Raw genomic sequence first — 20,219 nt, 5'->3', positions numbered from 1 at the left:
TTTTGCTACTTCCCTGAAACACAAGAGACAAGAGTTTTCCGTTGCGGATCTCATTAGTACGCTTGATGTTGAAGAGAAGGCGAGAGCAAAGGACACACGTGCTCGAGTTGCTGAGGGAGCTTCTAGTGCCCACATGGTACAGAAGAAGAACTTTCAGCCCAACAAGTTTAAAAACAACAAGAACAAAACTCAGGGCGAAGGCAAGTTTGATACAAAGAACAAGCCATCGCATTCTACCAACTTCAAGAAGAATTCTCACAAGAAGGGGAAGGGACTTTGTCATGTCTGCGGTGATCCTAATCACTGGGCTCCGAAGTGTCCTAACCGCTTTGAGGAGCGCGAGCATGAGAAGAGCGGCAAGTTCGCCAATGTTGTCATCAGTGATATTGATATGAAGGAATCTGGGTACGGTATTCTTCCTACCATCCTTTCAGTATTTCAATCTCCTGATTGGTTAATTGACACCGGTGCCAATGTACATGTTTGTGCTGACGCCTCAATGTTTTCTTCTTACCAGGTCACAGGGACTTCTCCCGTGCTGATGGGGAATGGGTCACATGCCATCGTTCGAGGTGTCGGTACGGTCGATCTGAAGTTTACTTCGGGCAAGACTGTGCATTTGAAGAACGTTCATCATGTGTCGTCCATCAATAAAAATCTCGTTAGCGGTTCCCGTTTATGTCGAGATGGTTTTAAGTTGGTTTTTGAGTCCAATAAAGTTGTAATTTCCAAGTGTGGACAATTTGTTGGAAAAGGCTATGAGTGCGGAGGCTTGTTCCGCCTATCTTTGTAAGATATTTGCACTAAAGTTATTAATAATGTTTGCCACAATAATGATTCGGATATTTGGCATTCACAACTTTGTCATATTAACTTTGGTTGCATGACGCGACTAGCCAATATGAATTTAATTCCGAAAATCTCTATTGTCAAAGGCTCTAAGTGCCAAGTATGTGTGCAAGCTAAACAACCTCGCAAGTCCCATAAGACTGCAGAGGCAAGAGACTTAGGGCCACTAGAGCTTATACATTCTGATCTCTGTGAGATGAATGGCGTGTTGACAAAAAGGTGGAAAGAGATATTTCATGACGTTGATTGATGACTCCACTAGATATTTTTATGTGTATCTTCTGAAATCAAAAGACGAGGCTTTAACTTTCTTCAAAAACTATAAAGCTGAGGTAGAGAACCAACTTGATTGAAAAATTAAACGGCTTAGGTCTGATCGTGGTGGAGAGTATTTTTCCAATGAATTTGATCTGTTTTGTGCGGAACATGGTATAATCCATGAGAGGACGCCTCCGTACTCACCTCAGTCTAATGGGGTGGCTGAAAGAAAGAACCGAACTCTAACTGATTTGGTTAACGCCATGTTAGACACATCGGGTCTTTCCAAGGAATGGTGGGAGGAGGCGCTAATGACCGCGTGTCATGTCCTAAACCGAGTTCCCACAAAGCATAAGACCATGACTCCATTTGAGGAATGGGAAAGGAAAAGGTTGAAACTCTCTTACCTACGTTCTTGGGGTTGTTTGGCGAAAGTCAATATACCAATTCCCAAGAAGCGCAAGCTTGGACCAAAAACTATGGATTGTGTTCTTCTGGGCTATGCTTTTCATAGCATTGGCTATAGATTTTTGATAATAAAATCTGAGGTATCCGACATGCATGTTGGTACAATTATGGAGTCTAATGATGCAACTTTCTTTGAGGACATATTTCCTATGAAGGATATGTCAAGTTCATCAAATCAGGAGATACCTACTTCGTCTAGTGAGAAACTCATTGTAATTCCTAAACCCACGATTGCGATGGAACACGTTGAGAATCCTGTTGAGGATGACAATGAAACTCCTGTAAGGAGTAAGAGACAAAGGACTGCAAAGTCCTTTGGTGATGATTTCATTGTGTACCTTGTGGATGACACACCCAAGACTATTTCAGAAGCCTATGCATCTCCTGATGCTGACTACTGGAAGGAAGCTGTTTGTAGCGAGATAGATTCCATCTTAGCTAACGGAACCTGGGAGATCACTGACCGTCCTTATGGGTGCAAACCTGTAGGATGTAAGTGGGTGTTCAAGAAGAAGGTTAGACTTGATGGTACGATTGAAAAGTACAAGGCACGGCTTGTAGCTAAGGGTTATACCCAGAAAGAAGGTGAAGACTTCTTTGATACTTACTCACCCGTGGCTAGACTGACCACAATTCGGGTGCTACTATCACTGGCTGTGACACATGGTCTTCTCGTTCATCAAATGGACGTTAAGACGGCTTTCCTCAATGGAGAGTTGAAGGAGGAAATTTACATGGATTAGCCAGATGGTTTTGTAGTACCTGGTCAGGAAGGAAAGGTGTGCAAGTTTTAAAGTCTTTATATGGCCTTAAACAAGCTCCTAAGGAGTGGCATGAGAAGTTCGAAAGAACATTAACTGCTGTCGGCTTTGTAGTAAATGATGGTGACAAGTGTGTGTACTATCGCCATGGTGGGGGCGAAGGAGTTATTCTTTGTCTATATGTCGACGACATATTGATCTTTGGAACCAAACTTGATTTAATCAAGGAGGTTAAGGATTTCTTATCTCGCTGTTTTGAGATGAAGGATCTAGGAGTAGCTGATGTTATCTTAAACATCAAGCTGTTGAGAGATGAGAATGGTGGGATCACATTGCTTCAGTCTCACTATGTGGAAAAGGTCTTGAGTCGTTTTGGGTATAGCGACTGCACGCCTTCTCCAACTCCATATGATGCTAGTGTGTTGCTTCGAAAGAATAGACGGATTGCTAGAGATCAACTGAGGTATTCTCAGATTATTGGCTCGCTTATGTATTTGGCGAGTGCCACTAGGCCTGACATCTCTTTTGCTGTGAGCAAGCTGAGTCGGTTTGTGTCAAAACCAGGAGATGATCATTGGCGTGCGCTTGAGAGAGTTATGCGCTACTTGAAGGGCACTATGAGCTATGGGATTCACTACACCGGGTATCCAAGGGTACTGGAGGGTTATAGTGACTCGAACTGGATATCTGATGCTGATGAGATTAAGGCCACAAGTGGTTATGTTTTTACACTTGGTGGTGGCGCTGTTTCCTGGAAGTCTTGCAAGCAGACCATCTTAACGAGGTCAACTATGGAAGCAGAACTCACAACATTAGACACTGCCACTATTGAAGCAGAGTGGCTTCGTGAGCTATTGATGGACTTACCTATGGTTGAAAAACCAATACCCCCTATCCTGATGAACTGTGATAATCAAACCATGATCGTCAAGATAAAAAGTTCTAAGGACAATATGAAGTCCTCAAGGCATGTGAAGAGGAGATTAAAATCTGTCAGGAAACTGAGGAACTCCGGAGTTATTACGTTGGATTATATCCAAACATCGAAAAACTTGACAGATCCCTTCACAAAGGGTCTATCACGTAATGTGATAGATAATGCATTGATGGAGATGGGTTTGAGACCCACCGCATGAGTTTTCCATAGTGGTAACCCACTATATGTGATCGGAGATCCCGTGAAGTAGAAGTGGGAGACAAGCTGTTGGTCAGCTGAGAGGGGAGTATCCTTATTTTAATTATCCCACTCCATGAAGATGCAATACTCTCCTGATCTGCATGGCAGGTTGATATTGAAGAAAATATGCCCTAGAGGCAATAATAAAGTTATTATTTATTTCCTTATTTCATGATAAATGTTTATCATTCATGCTAGAATTGTATTAACCAGAAACATAATACATGTGTGAATACATAGACAAACATAGTGTCACTAGTATGCCTCTACTTGACTAGCTCGTGAATCAAAGATGGTTAAGTTTCCTAGCCATAGACATGAGTTGTCATTTGATTAATGGGATCACATCATTAGGAAAATGATGTGATTGACATGACCCATTCCGTTAGCCTAGCACTTGATCGTTTAGTATATTGCTATTGCTTTTTTCATGACTTATACATGTTCCTGTAACTATGAGATTATGCAACTCCCGTTTACCGGAGGAACACTTTGGGTGCTACCAAACGTCACAACGTAACTGGGTGATTATAAAGGAGTATTACAGGTGTCTCCAAAGGTAGATGTTAGGTTGGCGTATTTCGAGATTAGGTTTTGTCACTCCGATTGTCGGAGAGGTATCTCTGGGCCCTCTCGGTAATGCACATCACTATAAGCCTTGCAAGCAATGTAGCTAATGAGTTAGTTACGGAATGATGCATTACATTACGTAACGGGCTGCGGGATTGAGCCGAGCCGAGGACAGAGCTATATACGTTGTCTATATTTTTGCTGCTCGGGAAAAAATTAATGAGTCATTAAAACTGAACCGTTTCCGATTCTTTTGGATCGTGACGACTCAGACGTGGGGTTTACTCCCACGACCTACCCGGCCCACACTATATAGTCAGGCAGACATCTACCCTAGCCGCAGCGGCTTCGTATGGTTTCTCACCACCGTTCCAGACCATTGCGCCGCCAAGCAAGTCTTCTCCATTCCTCCTTTCGGCGTGCACCGGGAGAAGGGACATCAGGCCTCCGGAATCCCGCCTCTCGTGATCCTGTACGGGAGAGGGGCGATCAGGTTTTTGGGGAGCGCACTCGCGCGACTGCTGGCAGCGGCGACTTCGTGAACGACGACTTCTTCCCCGACCTAGGCAACCTCATCCTCGACGACATGGGCGACAACGTCAACGCCGGCGGTGCTGCTCCCGCTGCACTGTATGTGATTCTATCTTTCCTATTCGAGATCGTGGTAGAATTCATGTTTCTAGTATGTGCCCTAGATGTGATCTGTTCATCTACTATGCTAGTTCGCATGATTAGTTCAATCTCTGCTACTGTAGTCATGATTTATCTTCTGTTTATTCAAATTAAATCTCGTAGTAATTTGCTCATATTTCCAACAAGGGCCGCCCCTGTCTCTCTCTCTGCAAAAGAAATTAAAAAAACCTGGTAAGTACCACACGTGCGACACGAACACATGACAATTCCAAATGTTTTTTATTTCAAGTTCGGTGACGCGAGGATGGCAACTTTAGTTATCAAGCACGGCAACTTTCTCCTTCCCTTGAAGGGAAGGCTAGCCGCCTCCTCCTCCTTCCTCCACAAAAAAGTTAGGGTTTCTGCCTCCCGCCGTCGCCGCCGCAGGTCTGCCTCCTCTCCGATGGCCCTAGGGCCATGGGGGCGCGGTGGATCTCGGCAAGGGCCGACGGGAGGGCTCCGTTTTTAGTCGTTTCTTTCAGTTTTGCTAGGGTTTGTGTCCTGCTCAGGAAGACGAGACGACGGCGGCTCCCTGAAGATGGAATAAAGGTCTCCCCGCCTAGTCCCCGTTCCGGCGGCGCGTCTAGCACCGTTGGTGGGCGTGTGGAGGTGTGTCTCCGGCGGATCTATCTTTGGTGGATTTGCTCGGATCTCGTCGTTGTTGTTGTTCGTCTACTTTCGCGTGATCTTTTTGATCTACGTTATTCTTCATCTGCGGCGGTTGATGTTCTGATGCGCTGGTCCTACGGGGCCTTAGCACGACGACTTCCCGACTGTCTACTACAACAAGTTGTGCCCGACTCCGGCGATGGAGGGGCGATGACGGCGGCGCGCCTTTGGCTCGCTTCAGTGCTGGTAGTCGTCGCTAGGTGGTCTATGGATCTGGGTGTAATTTTTATTGTTTCTGGTATTCGTTGTACTGCCATGATTGAAGATGAATAGATCGAAAATTTTCTCACAAAAAAAACACGGCAACTTTCTTTTCAGATGACAAGTTTCAGTCTTTTGCTTTATTTTTTCTTTTCGGATGGCAACTTTAATTGTAAAAAAACGTAAGGCCCGAAGTGTTTCATGCCACACATGGCCCTTATCATTTGAAAAAATAAAATATGTATTGTCGGGCTGTAGCAGGTGAACAAACTAATCAGAAACGGAAGAAAGCCACCCCTCAGAGAAAGCAAGAAACCCGAAGGCCACAACACAACGATCCACGGCAAATTACGATGGCACCAAGAACCCCCTGGGACAATGCTGTTAAACTAAACTAAACCAAGCCTGGCAGTGGCAGCGTCGTTTCACCGTAGCAAATCACGTGCACACCATCGAGCCCTGGACCGCACGCTGGCAGCGGCCTCGGCGCAGCGGATAACGCCGGCCGCGCGCTCTCCGGTGGGCAAGTCAAAGACGCCACCCGCGTCGTCACGGAGTGAGGAGTTGGTGAGGCAAGCGAGGCGCGCGGGCCCCACGCCCCTGACGCCACCCGCGCCTAATCAGTCCAGCGAGCCGCGCCCACGCGTCCCCGGTGCGGCGGCGGGGCCCGCGCGTCGGCCGCACGCCGGCCCGTGCGCCGGGTCCAGGCCGCCCCCCGCCGCTTTGGCGCCTTCCCCTGCCCCCCCAGGCCTCCCTCCCAGCAGGCTCCCACTAGCCCTCCACCACCACCACCACCACCACCACCACCCGAAAGAGCTTCTCGAAGCTTCCCCGATTCGCCACCGCTCCCCCCACCAAATCCCCGACGCCGCGAGCCGGAGCTCCCCTGAGGAGGAGGAGTCGACGGCCTCCGGGTGGAAGCCGCGCCGGATTCGGTGCTGGGCTCTGAGGCTCCCCCAATCCATCCCGGGCGGGGGCCCGAGGGCTGACCGCCTACCATGGCCGCGGCCCGCCGGCGCCACGGCGAGCTCCGCTCAGGACGACCGCGCCGACCGTGCCCCGTATGCGCCCCCGCTCTGAGCTCGTCTCCCCCATCCACCCCCCGTTCCTGCTGCTTGTTTCGGTTGGTTCTGCTGTTCCGGATCAGGATAGCTGTTGTTGTACCTACCGTGTCACTGTCAGTATATGCGTTGGATCATGGCTTGAGTAGTGAGCGAAGAACGGCCCTGTTTCGTGATGGTTTCCCGATGGCTGGATTCGTGTGCTTACTCCAGTGGCACAGGCACTCACTGTGCAACCTACTTCTGTGGCCCTTCAGGGAGATTGACCACCAGCCTGTAGGGTTTCAGATCGGCACTAGTTCATAAATGTGCATACCCTTGTTCCGACATGCTAATAGTAATTTGCATCATGCTGTGTATCTTCGTACTCCCTCTGTAAAGAAATATAAGAACGTTTAGATCACTTAAAACGCTCTTATATTTCTTTACAGAGGGAGTACTTTTTTTGTGGAAGTGTCTTCGTACTTGTGTACTAAGGGAAGACACCCTTTTTTGCAGACCATACGGTTGTGAGCAGCTACTGACTTGGATCAGAGGCAAGTATAAGTACAATCATGTACTGTATTTCGTTACATGTATGCCATTACTGTTTCTGAGTTATGTGAATCTGTCAGAGTTGCTTAACTTTTTTCCATTGTTATGAGCAGATTCTGGCAACGATCGATCTCGCGCAGCATAGGGCTGGGCTCACCACTTTGCTGTTAGGAAGGGGGGAGCAAAGTGATTTGCTGTCTCCTTGTGATTGTGGTCCGCTGAGTGATGGCAGATGCTAGCTCAAGGACTGACAACTCAACTGTTGTAGACAACGACGGCAAGATTTATAGGGTAATCATGCTTCTTAATTCTGGGTTTTAACTGTTTCCCACTCTTTTTATCTAAAGAGGCTTTAAGTTGAACTCAGCTATGTAAGCACCTATGTCTTTACCTGCACCATTTTCTAGAGGTAAAATAGATAATTGTTATGCTTAATACCATGTTAGCATTTGAACTGTGAATCCTGCTGTGGTTGGAATTAATTGGTATAGCTTAACAACGGAGTTGATAATCTTAAGTTATATATCATTACTGTGGTCGGATTTGATAATTACCAGGACCTGGATTCTGGAGCGATAAGAGCTTGGCAAATATACTGCCGGGGGCATCTTCATGTTTTATAACAGCAGTAATGAATTGTTAGTTAAAACCAACCATTTTTACCGTACGATTCACATGCTGTTTCGCTTGCTCATATGGATCAGCTATGAAGCACCGATATGCTGTCACCTATACGGAGATACGAGTACGGGAACACAGGACATGGCAATTTCTAGAAACAGCAATACGGCAAGTATATATATAAATAATTAGTAAAATGGCATGTAATAGAGACAAAACATAATAGAATGCATGAGATGAGATCACAATACTGCCCCATTGGTTGCCTCCATGCCTCTTTTCAAGTCCTGAATGATCATCAATGTCTTCAATCCACATGGTGTATGCAAAATACATCATATAATATTACTAGGCTTTGTCAATTTAAGTTAGACAGGTGTGAAAAGTCCAAACCAGTGAAGAAGTTGGCTTGCTGCCATGCTACTCCCCGCAGATGACATCTCCCTAGCAGCAGCAGCAGCAAAACAGCAACATCAGCACACAATAGCAACTTAGCAAGCAGCCAAGCACCAAGCACATACGCATACACCAGCGTGCGCGCACACACAGAAGCGCCAGCAAGCAGCCAGCCAGCCACTCCAGGCGGCGGCTGTGGCGGAATCAATTACCTCGCTCAAGGCGTCGACGAGATGAATCGACAGGTCGGCGAGGCGATTCCAGGCGGCGGCGGCGGAATAATCAATTACCTCGCTCAAGTCGGTGGCGAGGCGAATCGACAGGCCGGCAAGGCAATTCCAGGTGGCGGCGGCAGGCTCCTGCAGTAGCCGTCGATCCAAAGCTTCCTCGTGCGGCAGAACAGAGAGCGAGAGAGAAAATGTTAGGGTTAGTCGTGGCTCGTGGGCTTCTATTGGGCTTGGGGCTGCGCTTAACATCCTCGCCGTATCAAGTCGTGTCCACAGCGTGTTGCCACCCATATTGAATTTGTTTTCCGTTCTTTTTAAATTGAAAATCATGACACCTCCAGGATACACTTATCGGCTTATCTGCCGCGTGCAGGACGCCGACACGGCAAATCCGTGCGTATCGGTGCTTCAGAGTGGATCAGCTGCCAACTGATACTCCAAATATGCCAAAGTTGTCAACTAAAGCGTGCAGTTCTTAGTCTGTTTTATACCTGTCAATTCTGTTCTGGTACTTGGAATGGAATGGTTCGGTACTGGAGCATTCCGGTGTTCCGTTCTGTCTTTTCATAATTCGTATGCATCTACACAGACATGATGCGCATAATATAAAAGGAAGAGGAAAAAAAAAGGCGACGAATGGACTAGTGTTTGGCCTGGCCTTTGTATCAACCTAGTGCACGCGGACCCATTGTAAGAGCAAGAAGCCCACAGTCAAGTCTCTGCAATGAAGTATGGGCCCATTCCCTGCCTCCTCCTGGCTGTCGCTACCATGTGGGATTGTACCACCTCGCCGAGGAAACCAAGATGCGGTGCGGTTGATGCCTTTATAAGGAAACTAGAGAGTAGCGAAACCAAAATGCGGTGCGGCTGACGCCTTTATAAGAAAACTAGAGTAGCGCAAAGGGTTGTAGTGCTGGTTGTGTCGGCTGGTACCGGTACAACTGGAATGGAAATGTTTAATCTGAACATTGGGTTTCAGACGGAGCAGCTGGAATCTTGTCTGGTATGGAATGCCAGCTTGTGCATACAATTTTGTTTTGGTCAAAAAAGGGAATTAATAAGTTTTGTTTAACTTACTCATTGATACTCTAAACATGCTCAAGTTATCTACTGTTTGCAGTTAGAACAAGGACAGAGTGGTGGGGCAATCATGGCTTCTAATTCTTCGGATAGGTCTGACAGGTCTGACAAGCCCTTGGACCAAAAGGTACTTTTTTCTTGTATATTTTTTGTTTCTTGCCTTTTTATGTTTTTAATTTCTTGTCATATTTGCCATATAATAGACACTGCGCCGTCTTGCTCAAAATCGTGAGGCTGCAAGGAAAAGTCGACTAAGGAAGAAGGTATCGCTATAAATCTTGCCCCTTTTTTCATTGCTCTCTTATGTTCAGAATTTTCTTTTTCTACTCAACCTAATTTAGTAATTTAACCTGATTCGAGCTAGATCTGTAATTTGAAAGGCAGCAGTTCTGCTTAAAGAATTAAGGAGTTCAGAGGTTCTGGGCATAGTTGTTTGTAGTTGTGTTGAAACAGGAAAAGGAAAGGAAACTCCCCTCGGCAAACCCTAGCGCAGCTGCGGGGGCTCCCCTTCCGCCCTTCCCTCCTCCCTCGCCGCCGCCAGAGGGCGTGGCCGGGTGAAGCCCCGTCGTCGTCGGTGGCGGGGAGTTCTTGTCTCCTTGCGTGGAGGATTCAGCGCGTGCCAGGTCATCAAGCCTGGATGCGGCGCTTCGCGTTTGGTGTGGCAGCACGGCGGCGCGCCGGTGTGGGTTGGCACCGGTGCCGGGGTGGTGGTGTGACGGGGGACACGGAGGTGGTGCCTCCTTGGGGCCTGAGTTGGCGGTGGCAGCGGGATGCACTGACGAGTCCAGATCCGGCCTCAAGTGGTGCGGGCCGTGGGCGGCGCGGGTTGCGGGCGTCCACCCCTGCTGTGGCTATCTGCTGGTGGGAGTGGCGGCGCGACAGTGGTGGCGACCTCTCCTTCCTCTGCTTGTTCGGCTGGAGCGGCGGCCGGTGGCAACCTTGTTGGCTGCTGTTGACGGCAGGCTGGTGGTGGCAGGGGCGACCCGGGGAGGGAGGCAGGGGCCTCTTGGCCATGCCAATGCCAAGATCTGTAGCCAGATGGGTCGTGTCCCCGGTGGAGCGGCGGGGTGGCTGCGGCAAGGCCGGCGGCTGTTGACGACCCTTCCCTGCCTGGTGCTGACTGGTTTGGCCATCTTTCGGCCAGAGGGTTTGTTTTTGGGTCGAAGGAGGGGCCTTTTGCACTTCACCGGCCGTCGGTGTCCTTATGCCGTGGTGGCGGTCGAGGGGTGGTCTGGGTTCCCGGGGCGGTGGCCTTGGTGGTGGGAGTTGCGGTGATCGTGGACGGGGCTCGCATCTCAGGTGCGGACTGGCGGCCGGTGTTTCGGCAATCAGCACTGTTTCGGAGGTGGAGTGTGAGTGCGGCGCGGGGGGGGGGGCGTAATCCCTGTCTGGCTTTGGTCGGGCCATCGACGGTGGTGTCCATGGGCGGCGTCTCCTTAAGCCGCCATCGCGGTTACTCTCCTCCTTCAGATTGCTCCGGGTGAAAACCATGATCCTTTGGATTGGGCCGTGGCGGCATTCCAGCGCTGTTCCCTTCCGGAAGGCGCCACGCCGTCTTGGAGGAGATCTCCAATGACCTCAAGCAGGGCTCTTATTGCACATTTGGCGTTGGCTTGGCGTTGGTTCGGGTGGTGTGGCTGTCCGCTTACCTGATGTATCCAGCCTTGGGTGTGTGTTTCGTGTGTGGTTTCGAGTTGTACGTGTTGGTCCTGTATGGTCGTTGCTTTATATATAAAGCAGGGCAAGAGCCTTTTTCGGTTGTGTTGAAACAGAGCTGTTTGTAGTTGTGTTGATGAACTTAACAGCATGTTTCTTTACTGTAGTTCTATATGCATAATGGCTCCGTTTTATTTGTTTGGTCATAATTTTCTTCGTGTGTTTCAGTATACAAGACTTGAATAAATTCTTAGTTATATGTGCATAGAGGCAGTTGAATTATATCAACTAACTGAATTCTCCATGCACGAGCCTTCGTGTGATGTTTAGTATTTATCGTTTCCACTGAATAGTGAATACTGGATTGTTCATTTGTTCGGAATCACTGATAATGTTTTTCTGTTTGTTTGAAGTCATATGTGCAACAGCTAGAAAGCAGCAAGCTGAAGCTTGCACAACTAGAGCAGGAGCTCCAGAAAGCTCGCCAGCAGGTAGATCTTTATTGGCTGAATGTTGGTTGTGATATCTTGGTTGCAGTAGAGTATGCTTTTGCTAATGCTCGTGCTGGATATTTATTTGCAGGGAATCTTCATTTCTAGCTCAGGAGACCAAACCCATGCCATGAGTGGAAATGGTATTTTCTTCTCCAAATTTCTGTGTATGCCATACATTTTGGCAGCATCATCCTTTTGTTACATAATGTTCAATTGTATTGTGTTATCAATCTATGTTAGAGGTTCATCTGAACAGTAAACTTATCTTTGCAGGAGCAATGACTTTCGATCTGGAATACACTAGATGGCTTGAGGACCAAAACAAGCAAATCAATGAGTTGAGGACTGCAGTTAATGCTCATGCAAGTGACAGTGACCTGCGCCTTATCGTAGATGGGATAATGGCACATTATGATGAAATATTTAAGGTCAAAGGTGTCGCTGCCAAGGCTGACGTGTTCCATATACTGTCAGGCATGTGGAAGACGCCTGCCGAAAGGTGCTTCCTGTGGCTTGGGGGTTTCCGTCCATCCGAGCTCTTAAAGGTGAGTGAAGTATTAAATCTCAGAGTTTTCTGTTAGTTCAGTTTCGCTTGCTGGTCCTGTAAGCTGATTGTTCAATGCGGTATGAAATTTCAGCTCCTGGTGAATCATCTGGAGCCGCTAACCGAGCAGCAGATGTTGGGATTGACCAACCTCCAGCAATCTTCCCAGCAGGCAGAGGATGCACTGTCACAAGGAATGGAAGCATTGCAGCAATCACTGGCAGAGACTCTGGCTGGATCTCTGGGTTCCTCCGCTGGCTCTTCGGGGAATGTTGCAAACTACATGGGTCAGATGGCCATGGCCATGGGCAAGCTTGGAACGCTCGAGAACTTTCTTCGCCAGGCAAGCCTCTTTCCTTGCATCTTCCAGTCTTGAACCTGTGATATTTCAGCATATTTGCTGGCATGAAATTAGCTGCTCACTTTCATCAGTTTGGTTTATTTGATAATTTTCTTTCGTTTGTATCTACCAGGCTGACAACCTGCGACAGCAGACCTTGCATCAGATGCAGCGAATCCTGACTATCCGTCAGGCCTCCCGCGCCCTCCTAGCCATACACGACTACTTCTCGCGTTTGCGCGCGCTGAGCTCTCTGTGGCTTGCTAGGCCCAGGGAATAACCAAGGATCATCGCTCGCCGGATTTCCCCCTAAGCTGATGTGTACAACGCTGGGGGTGCTCTTCATATTGCTGCAGATAATTTGGGTATTCGAGTGTTTCTTCTTGTATAATTATGTGTAGCTGCTTTTTGGGTCCAGGGTTTGTACTCAGGTGGTATACAAGTAGGTGGGGGGAGCCTGTAAGTTACAATGGTTGTAGAACTGTGTTGGGAATAAAAACTAGGTAAGCCAGGACGAGTCCTAATTAAGTTGTGTCACAGAACTGTAGTGGCTGGAGAATCGGTGCTCCGTGTATTTTAGCTGTTGTCCGTGTGGTGGTTGAACATGGTGAATACATATGAACTTGTTCCATTTGGTTGCTCAATCCTGTGCTTGGAGTGAAACGACTATACTGTATCCATATGCTACTTGTTGCGGTCTGGAGAGCGTCTGTAGATGAAGCAGTAGGTAAATTCCATAGTACTTTCTCTGTAAATATATTAGAACGTTCTTATATTTGTTTGCAGAGGAAGTATGTAGGACGCATGTCAGTGATTATGTACGTCTCGCTCCTTTTTTTCTATCCTCTTGGAGATGTCAGTTAGTTTAAGCTCTTTTCTTTTGTAAAAGGTAATCCCTCCGTCCCATAATAGCTTGAGAAACGTTTTTATATTATCAGATAGAGGTAGTATATGATATATCTTGATAAAGGATATCTCACTGAATTGATGTATCAAGGTGATAATACCACATCAAAAGAATGCACGGTCTGGCATGATGCGCACAGCCTCTGCATGGCACGATGCGCACAGCCAATAAGACGGTTTTGCAAATAACGTAGAATGAATGGTTTTGCGAGCGGCTGCAGTACGGTGGTTAATTATTACTCCCTTCGTCCGAAAATACTTGTCATCAAAATGGATAAAAAAAGATGTATCTAGATCTAAAATACATCTAGATACATCCCCTTTTATCTATTTTGTTGACAAGTATTTCCGGACGGAGGGAGTATACGGTTATTGGCTTTGCTACACAAAAATGTAACAGGAAACGGTTGTATTATATTTTCAAAATTAATGAAAGTACGCAGTGGAGTCGTGTTGTTTTCCTAATAAAAAAAGGGTTTTGCAGTAGGAACCAACATAGAAAATATTGTCCCTCAGATTACTAGTCCTGTTGTTTCCCTAAAAAAAGGGTTTGTGGGATTTTGAACGTCTGACTGGTTTGCGGACCAATTGGGTACCATGTTGGATGACAAACTGCTTTCGAAGTTAAGTTAGAAAGTTTGACGAGAAAACATAGGCCACGGTTTGAACCTGTGACCTCATGGTCGCTCCCCCACACGCATGGGTTAACCATCCTCACCACAAGGACAAATGATGGTATTGAAGGATAAAAAACATTTATTTTGTCAGTTCTTTATACATCAATAACAAAGCCTTTAGTCCTAAACAAATTGGGAAACGATTGGCACCAACCGACCGATCAAGACGCTGCATCCGCGGCTTGGTGCGTCATTAGATCAAACAAAATCGTGGGTCTCTTACATGTTCCAATCCAGCCAACCACCCAACCTTATCTTCTCCACCATGCTTCTTCTCCACACACATGTTCCTTCCCCAAATCAAGCCATCTCTCTCCTCAAGTCAAGCTCCCGTCCGTCGCCCAACTCCGGGATGGCCTTTGCTCGCACGGGGACCGGTGGCCGGAGAAGATGGCAACCGCGCCTCGCGAGACGAGTGCACGACGAGCCCTAGTCTGCCCAGTTCGTGGCCTCTCTGCTGTCTGCACCAGCAACGGCGAACGGTGACTGAGTTGTCGGCGACGGCGACGATGTTAATCGACCACGGCGACGACAAACAACAGTGGTGCGGCGCTGCAACTTCATCTTCATTAATGTTTTCTGCAACATCACATGTGTTGCAAAATGTCCTTCCACAACAACACTTGTGTTGCAAAAAAGTGAAGACAGTAAAAAGAAATTCCGCAACATCACCTCGGTTGCAAAAAAATCTACAACAAAAACTTTGTTGCACAATATTTCTGCAACAAGACATCTGTTGCAAGATAAATTCTGCAACAAAACCTTTCTTGCAATGATAAAGGCATCGTTCGGCTGCTTGATGTGCTAAACTGACGGCTTGCGACCCGGCCGATTTAAAAAAAATCAGCTGGCGGATGCGTAGCACGCCCCAAAAAAGTTGGGACAGGCTAGATGTGAAACCCATAAGATCTAGAAACAAACTCGTGGTTCTAACTGTTGGACATGTCGCCTTTTAGTCGGCCAACACTCAGTGCCATACAATATTGCGGGTCGAACCGTCATCGTATAGAACTTACCTTTTATCTTTTGTGGCACCCTCTTGTCACAGAGAATGGCAGAAGGTTGACGCCACTTCATCCATCCGGCTTTGATTCGATGGCTCACATTTTCATCGATATCCCCATCCTTCTACAACAATGACCCCAAATATCGAAATGTGTCCTTCCGAGGCACCAACTGCCCATCAAGGATAACCTCCTCCTCCAAGTGCCTAGTAGTACTGAAACCGCACCTCATGTACTCGGTTTTAGTTCTATTAAGTCTAAAAAATTTGATTCCAAGGTTTTTCTTCATAGCTCTAACTTCTTATTGACCCCGTTCGACTACCATCGACTAGCACCACATCATCTGCAAAGAGCATACACCATGTGATATCTCCTTGTATATCCCTTGTGACCTCATTGATCACTAAAGAAAAAAAGATAAGGGCTCAAAGCTGACCCCTGGTGCAGTCCTATTTTAATCAGGAAGTCATTAGTGCCGCCATCACTTGTTCGAACACTTGTCACAATATTATCGTACATTTCCTTGATGAGGGTAATGTACTTTGCTGGGACTTTGTGTTTCTCCAAGGCCCACCACATGACATTCCGCGATCTTATCATAGGACTTCGATGACCCACAAGTATATGGATCAATCGTAGTACTTTCTATAAGTATGAGTGTCAAACCCAACGAGGAGCAGAAGGAAATGACAAGCGGTTTTCAGCAAGGTATTTTTTGCAAGTACTGAATGTAGCAATGATAAATAGTTTTGTAGCAAGATAATTCGTAACAAGTGATAAGTAACAATAGTAATAAAGTGCAGAAAGGTAGCCTAATCCTTTTTATAGCAAAGGACAGACCAAAACTTTCTTTTACAGTAAACAAAGCGTTCTCGAGGACACATGTGAATTCATCTAGTTACTTTTATCATGTTTATTTGATCCGCATTCGCTACTTTGATAATTTGATATGTGGGTGGACCGGTTCTTGGGTGCCATTCTTACTTGAACAAGGCTCCCACTTATGATTACCCCCTCTCGCAAGCATCCGCAACTACGAAATAAGAATTAAGATAAATCTAACCATAACATGAAACATATGGATCATAATTAGACCCTTACGAAGTACTCCCTCCGTTCGGAATTACTTGTCGCAGAAATGAATGTATCTAGACGTATTTTAGTTCTAGATACATCCATTTCCGAGACAAGTAATTCCGAACGGAGGGAGTTGTTGGGGAACGTAGCAGAAATTCAAAAATTTTCCTACGCAACACCAAGATCTATCTATGGAGAGACCAGCAACGAGTAGAAAGGAGAGTGCATCTACATACCCTTGTAGATCGCTAAGCGGAAGCGTTCAAGTGAACGGGGTTGATGGAGTCGTACTCGTCGTGATTCAGATCACCGATGATCAAGTGCCGAACGGACGGCACCTCCGCGTTCAACACACGTACAGCCCGGTGACGTCTCCCACGCCTTGATCCAGCAAGGAGAGAGGGAGAGGTTGAGGAAGACTCCATCCAGCAGCAGCACAACGGCGTGGTGGTGATGGAGGAGCGTGGCTATCCTGCAGGGCTTCGCTAAGCACCACGGGAGAGGAGGAGTACTTGGGAGAGAGGAGAGGGCTGCAACCAAAGGCAGAGACCGAATCACGTGTATTCTGTGTGTCTCATGGGCAGCCCTATGCCTCACTATTTATAGGGGGAGAGGGGGGCTGCGCCCCCTTTAGGGTTTCCCACCCCAAGGGGTGCGGCCAGCCTCCAGATGGCATCTGGTGCGGCGGCCAGAGGGGGAGGAGAGGGAGGCGCAGGGAGCATGGGCCTTAAGGCCCATCTGCCCTAGGGTTTGCCCCCTCCCACTCTCCCCTGCGCCTTGGGCCCCTTGTGGGGGGCGCACCAGCCCATTTGGGGCTGGTTCCCTCCCACACATGGCCCATGCAGCCCTCCGGGGTTGGTGGCCCCACTTGGTGGACCCCCGGGACCCTCCCGGTGGTCCCGGTACAATACCGATATCGCTCGAAACTTTTCCGGTGACCAAAACAGGACTTCCCATATATAAATCTTTACCTCCGGACCATTCCGGAACTCCTCGTGACGTCCGGGATCTCATCCGGGACTCCGAACAACATTCGGTAACCACATACAAGCTTCCTTTATAACCCTAGCGTCATCGAACCTTAAGTGTGTAGACCCTACGGGTTCGGGAGACATGCAGACATGACCGAGACGTTCTCCGGTCAATAACCAACAGCGGGATCTGGATACCCATGATGGCTCCCACATGTTCCACGATGATCTCATCGGATGAACCACGATGTCAAGGACTTAATCAATCCCGTATTCAATTCCCTTTGTCTATCGGTATGTTACTTGCCCGAGATTCGATCGTCGGTATCCAATACCTTGTTCAATCTCGTTACCGGCAAGTCACTTTACTCGTTTCGTAACACATCATCCCGTGGTCAACTCCTTGGTCACATTGCGCATATGATGATGTCCTACCGAGTGGGCCCAGAGATACCTCTCCGTTTACACGGAGTGACAAATCCCAGTCTCGATCCGTATAAAACAATAGATACTTTCGGAGATACCTGTAGTGCACCTTTATAGTCACCCAGTTACGTTGTGACGTTTGATACACTCAAAGCACTCCTACGGTATCCAGGAGTTATACGATCTCATGGTCAAAGGAAGAGATACTTGACATTGGCAAAGCTCTAGCAAATGAACTACTCGATCTTTTGTGCTAGTCTTAGGATTGGGTCTTGTCCATCACATCATTCTCCTAATGATGTGATCCCGTTATCAACGACATCCAATGTCCATAGTCAGGAAACCATGACTATCCGTTGATCACAACGAGCTAGTCAACTAGAGGCTCACTAGGGACATATTGTGGTCTATGTATTCACACGTGTATTACGATTTCCGGATAATACAGTTATAGCATGAATAAAAGACAATTATCATGAACAAGGAAATATAATAATAATACTTTTATTATTGCCTCTAGGGCATATTTCCAAGAGTCTCCCACTTGCACTAGAGTCAATAATCTAGTTCACATCGCCATGTGATTAACACTCACAGGTCACATCGCCATGTGACTAATACCCAAGAGTTTACTAGAGTCAGTAGTCTAGTTCACATCACTATGTGATTTAACATTCAATGAGTTTTATGTTTGATCATGTTGCTTGTGAGAGAGGTTTTAGTCAACGGGTCTGAACCTTTCAGATCCGTGTGTGCTTTACAAATCTCCATGTCATCTCCTAGATGCAGCTACCACGCTCTATTTGGAGCTATTCCAAACAACTGTTCTACTTGGAGCTATTTTAAATTATTGCTCCATTATATGTATCCGGTCTCTCTACTCAGAGCTATCCGGATAGGTGTCAAGCTTGCATCGACGTAACCCTTTACGACGAACTCTTTTACCACCTCCATAATCGAGAAAATTCCTTAGTCCACTAGTTACTAAGGATAACTTTGACCGCTGTCCTGTGAGCCATTCTTGGATCACTCTTGTACCCCTTGACTGACTCATGGCAAGGCACACTTTAGGTGCGGTACACAACATAACATACTGTAGAGCCTACGTCTAAAGCATAGGGGACGACCTTCGTCCTTTCTCTCTTTTCTGCCGTGGTCGAGCTTTAAGTCTTAACTTCGTACCTTACAATTCAGGCAAGAACTTCTTCTTTGACTGATCCATCTTGAATACCTTCAAGATCATGTCAAGGTATGTGCTCATTTGAAAGTATTATTAAGCATTTTGATCTATCTTTATAGATCTTGATGCTCAATGTTCAAGTAGCTTAATCCAGGCTTTCCAGAAATTCTACGTCATTTCTGATCAACAATATGTCAATAACATATACTCATCAGAAATTCTATAGTGCTCCCACTCACTTCTTTGGAAATACAAGTTTCTCATAAACTTTGTACAAACCCAAAATCTTTGATCGTCATCAAAGCATACATTCCAACTCCGAGATGCTCACTCCAGTCCTTAGAAGGATTGCTGGAGCTTTGCATACTTATTAGCATCTTTCGAGATTGACAAAACCTTCCGGTTGTATCACATACAACCTTTCCTCAATAAAATCGTCAAGGAAACAATGTTTTGACATCCTATCTGCAAGATTTCATAAATAATGCAGCTAATGCTAACATGATTCCGACGGACTTAAGCATTGCTACGGATGAGAAAATCTCATCGTAGTCAACTCCTTGAACTTGTGAAAAACTTTTTGCCACAAGTCGAGCTTCATGGATGGTGACATTACCATCCACGCCCATCTTCTTCTTAAAGATCCATTTATCTTAATGGCTTGCCGATCAACGGGCAAGTCCACCAAAGTTCATGCTTTGTTCTGATATATGGATACTATCTCGGATTTCATGGCTTCTAACCATTTGTCGGAATTCGGGCCCACCATCGCTTCTCCATAGCTCATAGGTTCATTGTTGTCCAGCAACATGACTTTCAAGACAGGATCACCTTACCACTCCGAAGTAGTACATGTCCTTGTCGTCCTACGAGGTTTGGTAGTGACTTGATCCGAAGTTTCATGATCAATATCATAAGCTTCCACTTCAATTGGTGTAGGTGCCACACACTAGTTGAAGAGACGGTTCAATAACCTCATCAAGTCTCCACCATCCTCCCACTCAACTCTTTCGAGAGAAACTTTTCCTCGAGAAAGGACCCGATTCTAGAAACAATCCATATTGCTTTCGGATCTGAATTAGGAGGTATACCCAACTGTTTTGGGTTTCCTATGAAGATGCATTTTATCCGCTTTGGGTTCGAGCTTATCAACCTGAAACTTTTTCATATAAGCGTCGCAGCCCCAAACTTTCAAGAAACGACAACTTAGGTTTCTCTAAACCATAATTCATACGGTGTCATCTCATCGGAATTACGTGGTGCCCTATTTAAAGTGAATGTGGTTGTCTCTAATGCCTAACCCATGAACGATAGTGGTAATTCGATAAGAGACATCATGGTACGCACCATGTCCAATAGGGTGCAACTATGATGTTCGAACACACCATCACACTATGGTG

At 46.7% G+C, this 20,219-nt stretch overlaps 1 protein-coding gene across 2 annotated transcripts; it reads left to right on the top strand.

Annotated features, from left to right (window-relative positions):
• Positions 1 to 6,376: 6,376 nt before the first annotated feature.
• On the top strand, positions 6,377 to 13,222 carry LOC123043615 (transcription factor TGA2.1). Of its 2 annotated transcripts, none has more exons than XM_044466122.1 (10): positions 6,377 to 6,686; positions 7,185 to 7,222; positions 7,334 to 7,511; positions 9,585 to 9,671; positions 9,748 to 9,807; positions 11,614 to 11,691; positions 11,783 to 11,834; positions 11,968 to 12,239; positions 12,333 to 12,581; positions 12,712 to 13,222. In XM_044466122.1, exons 3-10 carry the CDS (start codon positions 7,446 to 7,448, stop codon positions 12,856 to 12,858), a joined length of 1,011 nt encoding a protein of 336 aa, XP_044322057.1. In that variant the 5' UTR covers positions 6,377 to 6,686; positions 7,185 to 7,222; positions 7,334 to 7,445; the 3' UTR covers positions 12,859 to 13,222. The 2 variants fall into 2 exon arrangements, with proteins under 2 accessions (XP_044322057.1, XP_044322058.1); XM_044466123.1 differs by having other exon boundaries at positions 7,185 to 7,242.
• Positions 13,223 to 20,219: the final 6,997 nt, after the last annotated feature.

Source organism: Triticum aestivum, chromosome 2B (assembly GCF_018294505.1).
Source record: "Triticum aestivum cultivar Chinese Spring chromosome 2B, IWGSC CS RefSeq v2.1, whole genome shotgun sequence".
NCBI classification, from domain to species: Eukaryota; Viridiplantae; Streptophyta; class Magnoliopsida; order Poales; family Poaceae; genus Triticum; species Triticum aestivum.
This window is presented reverse-complemented; position numbering and strand designations above follow the sequence as displayed.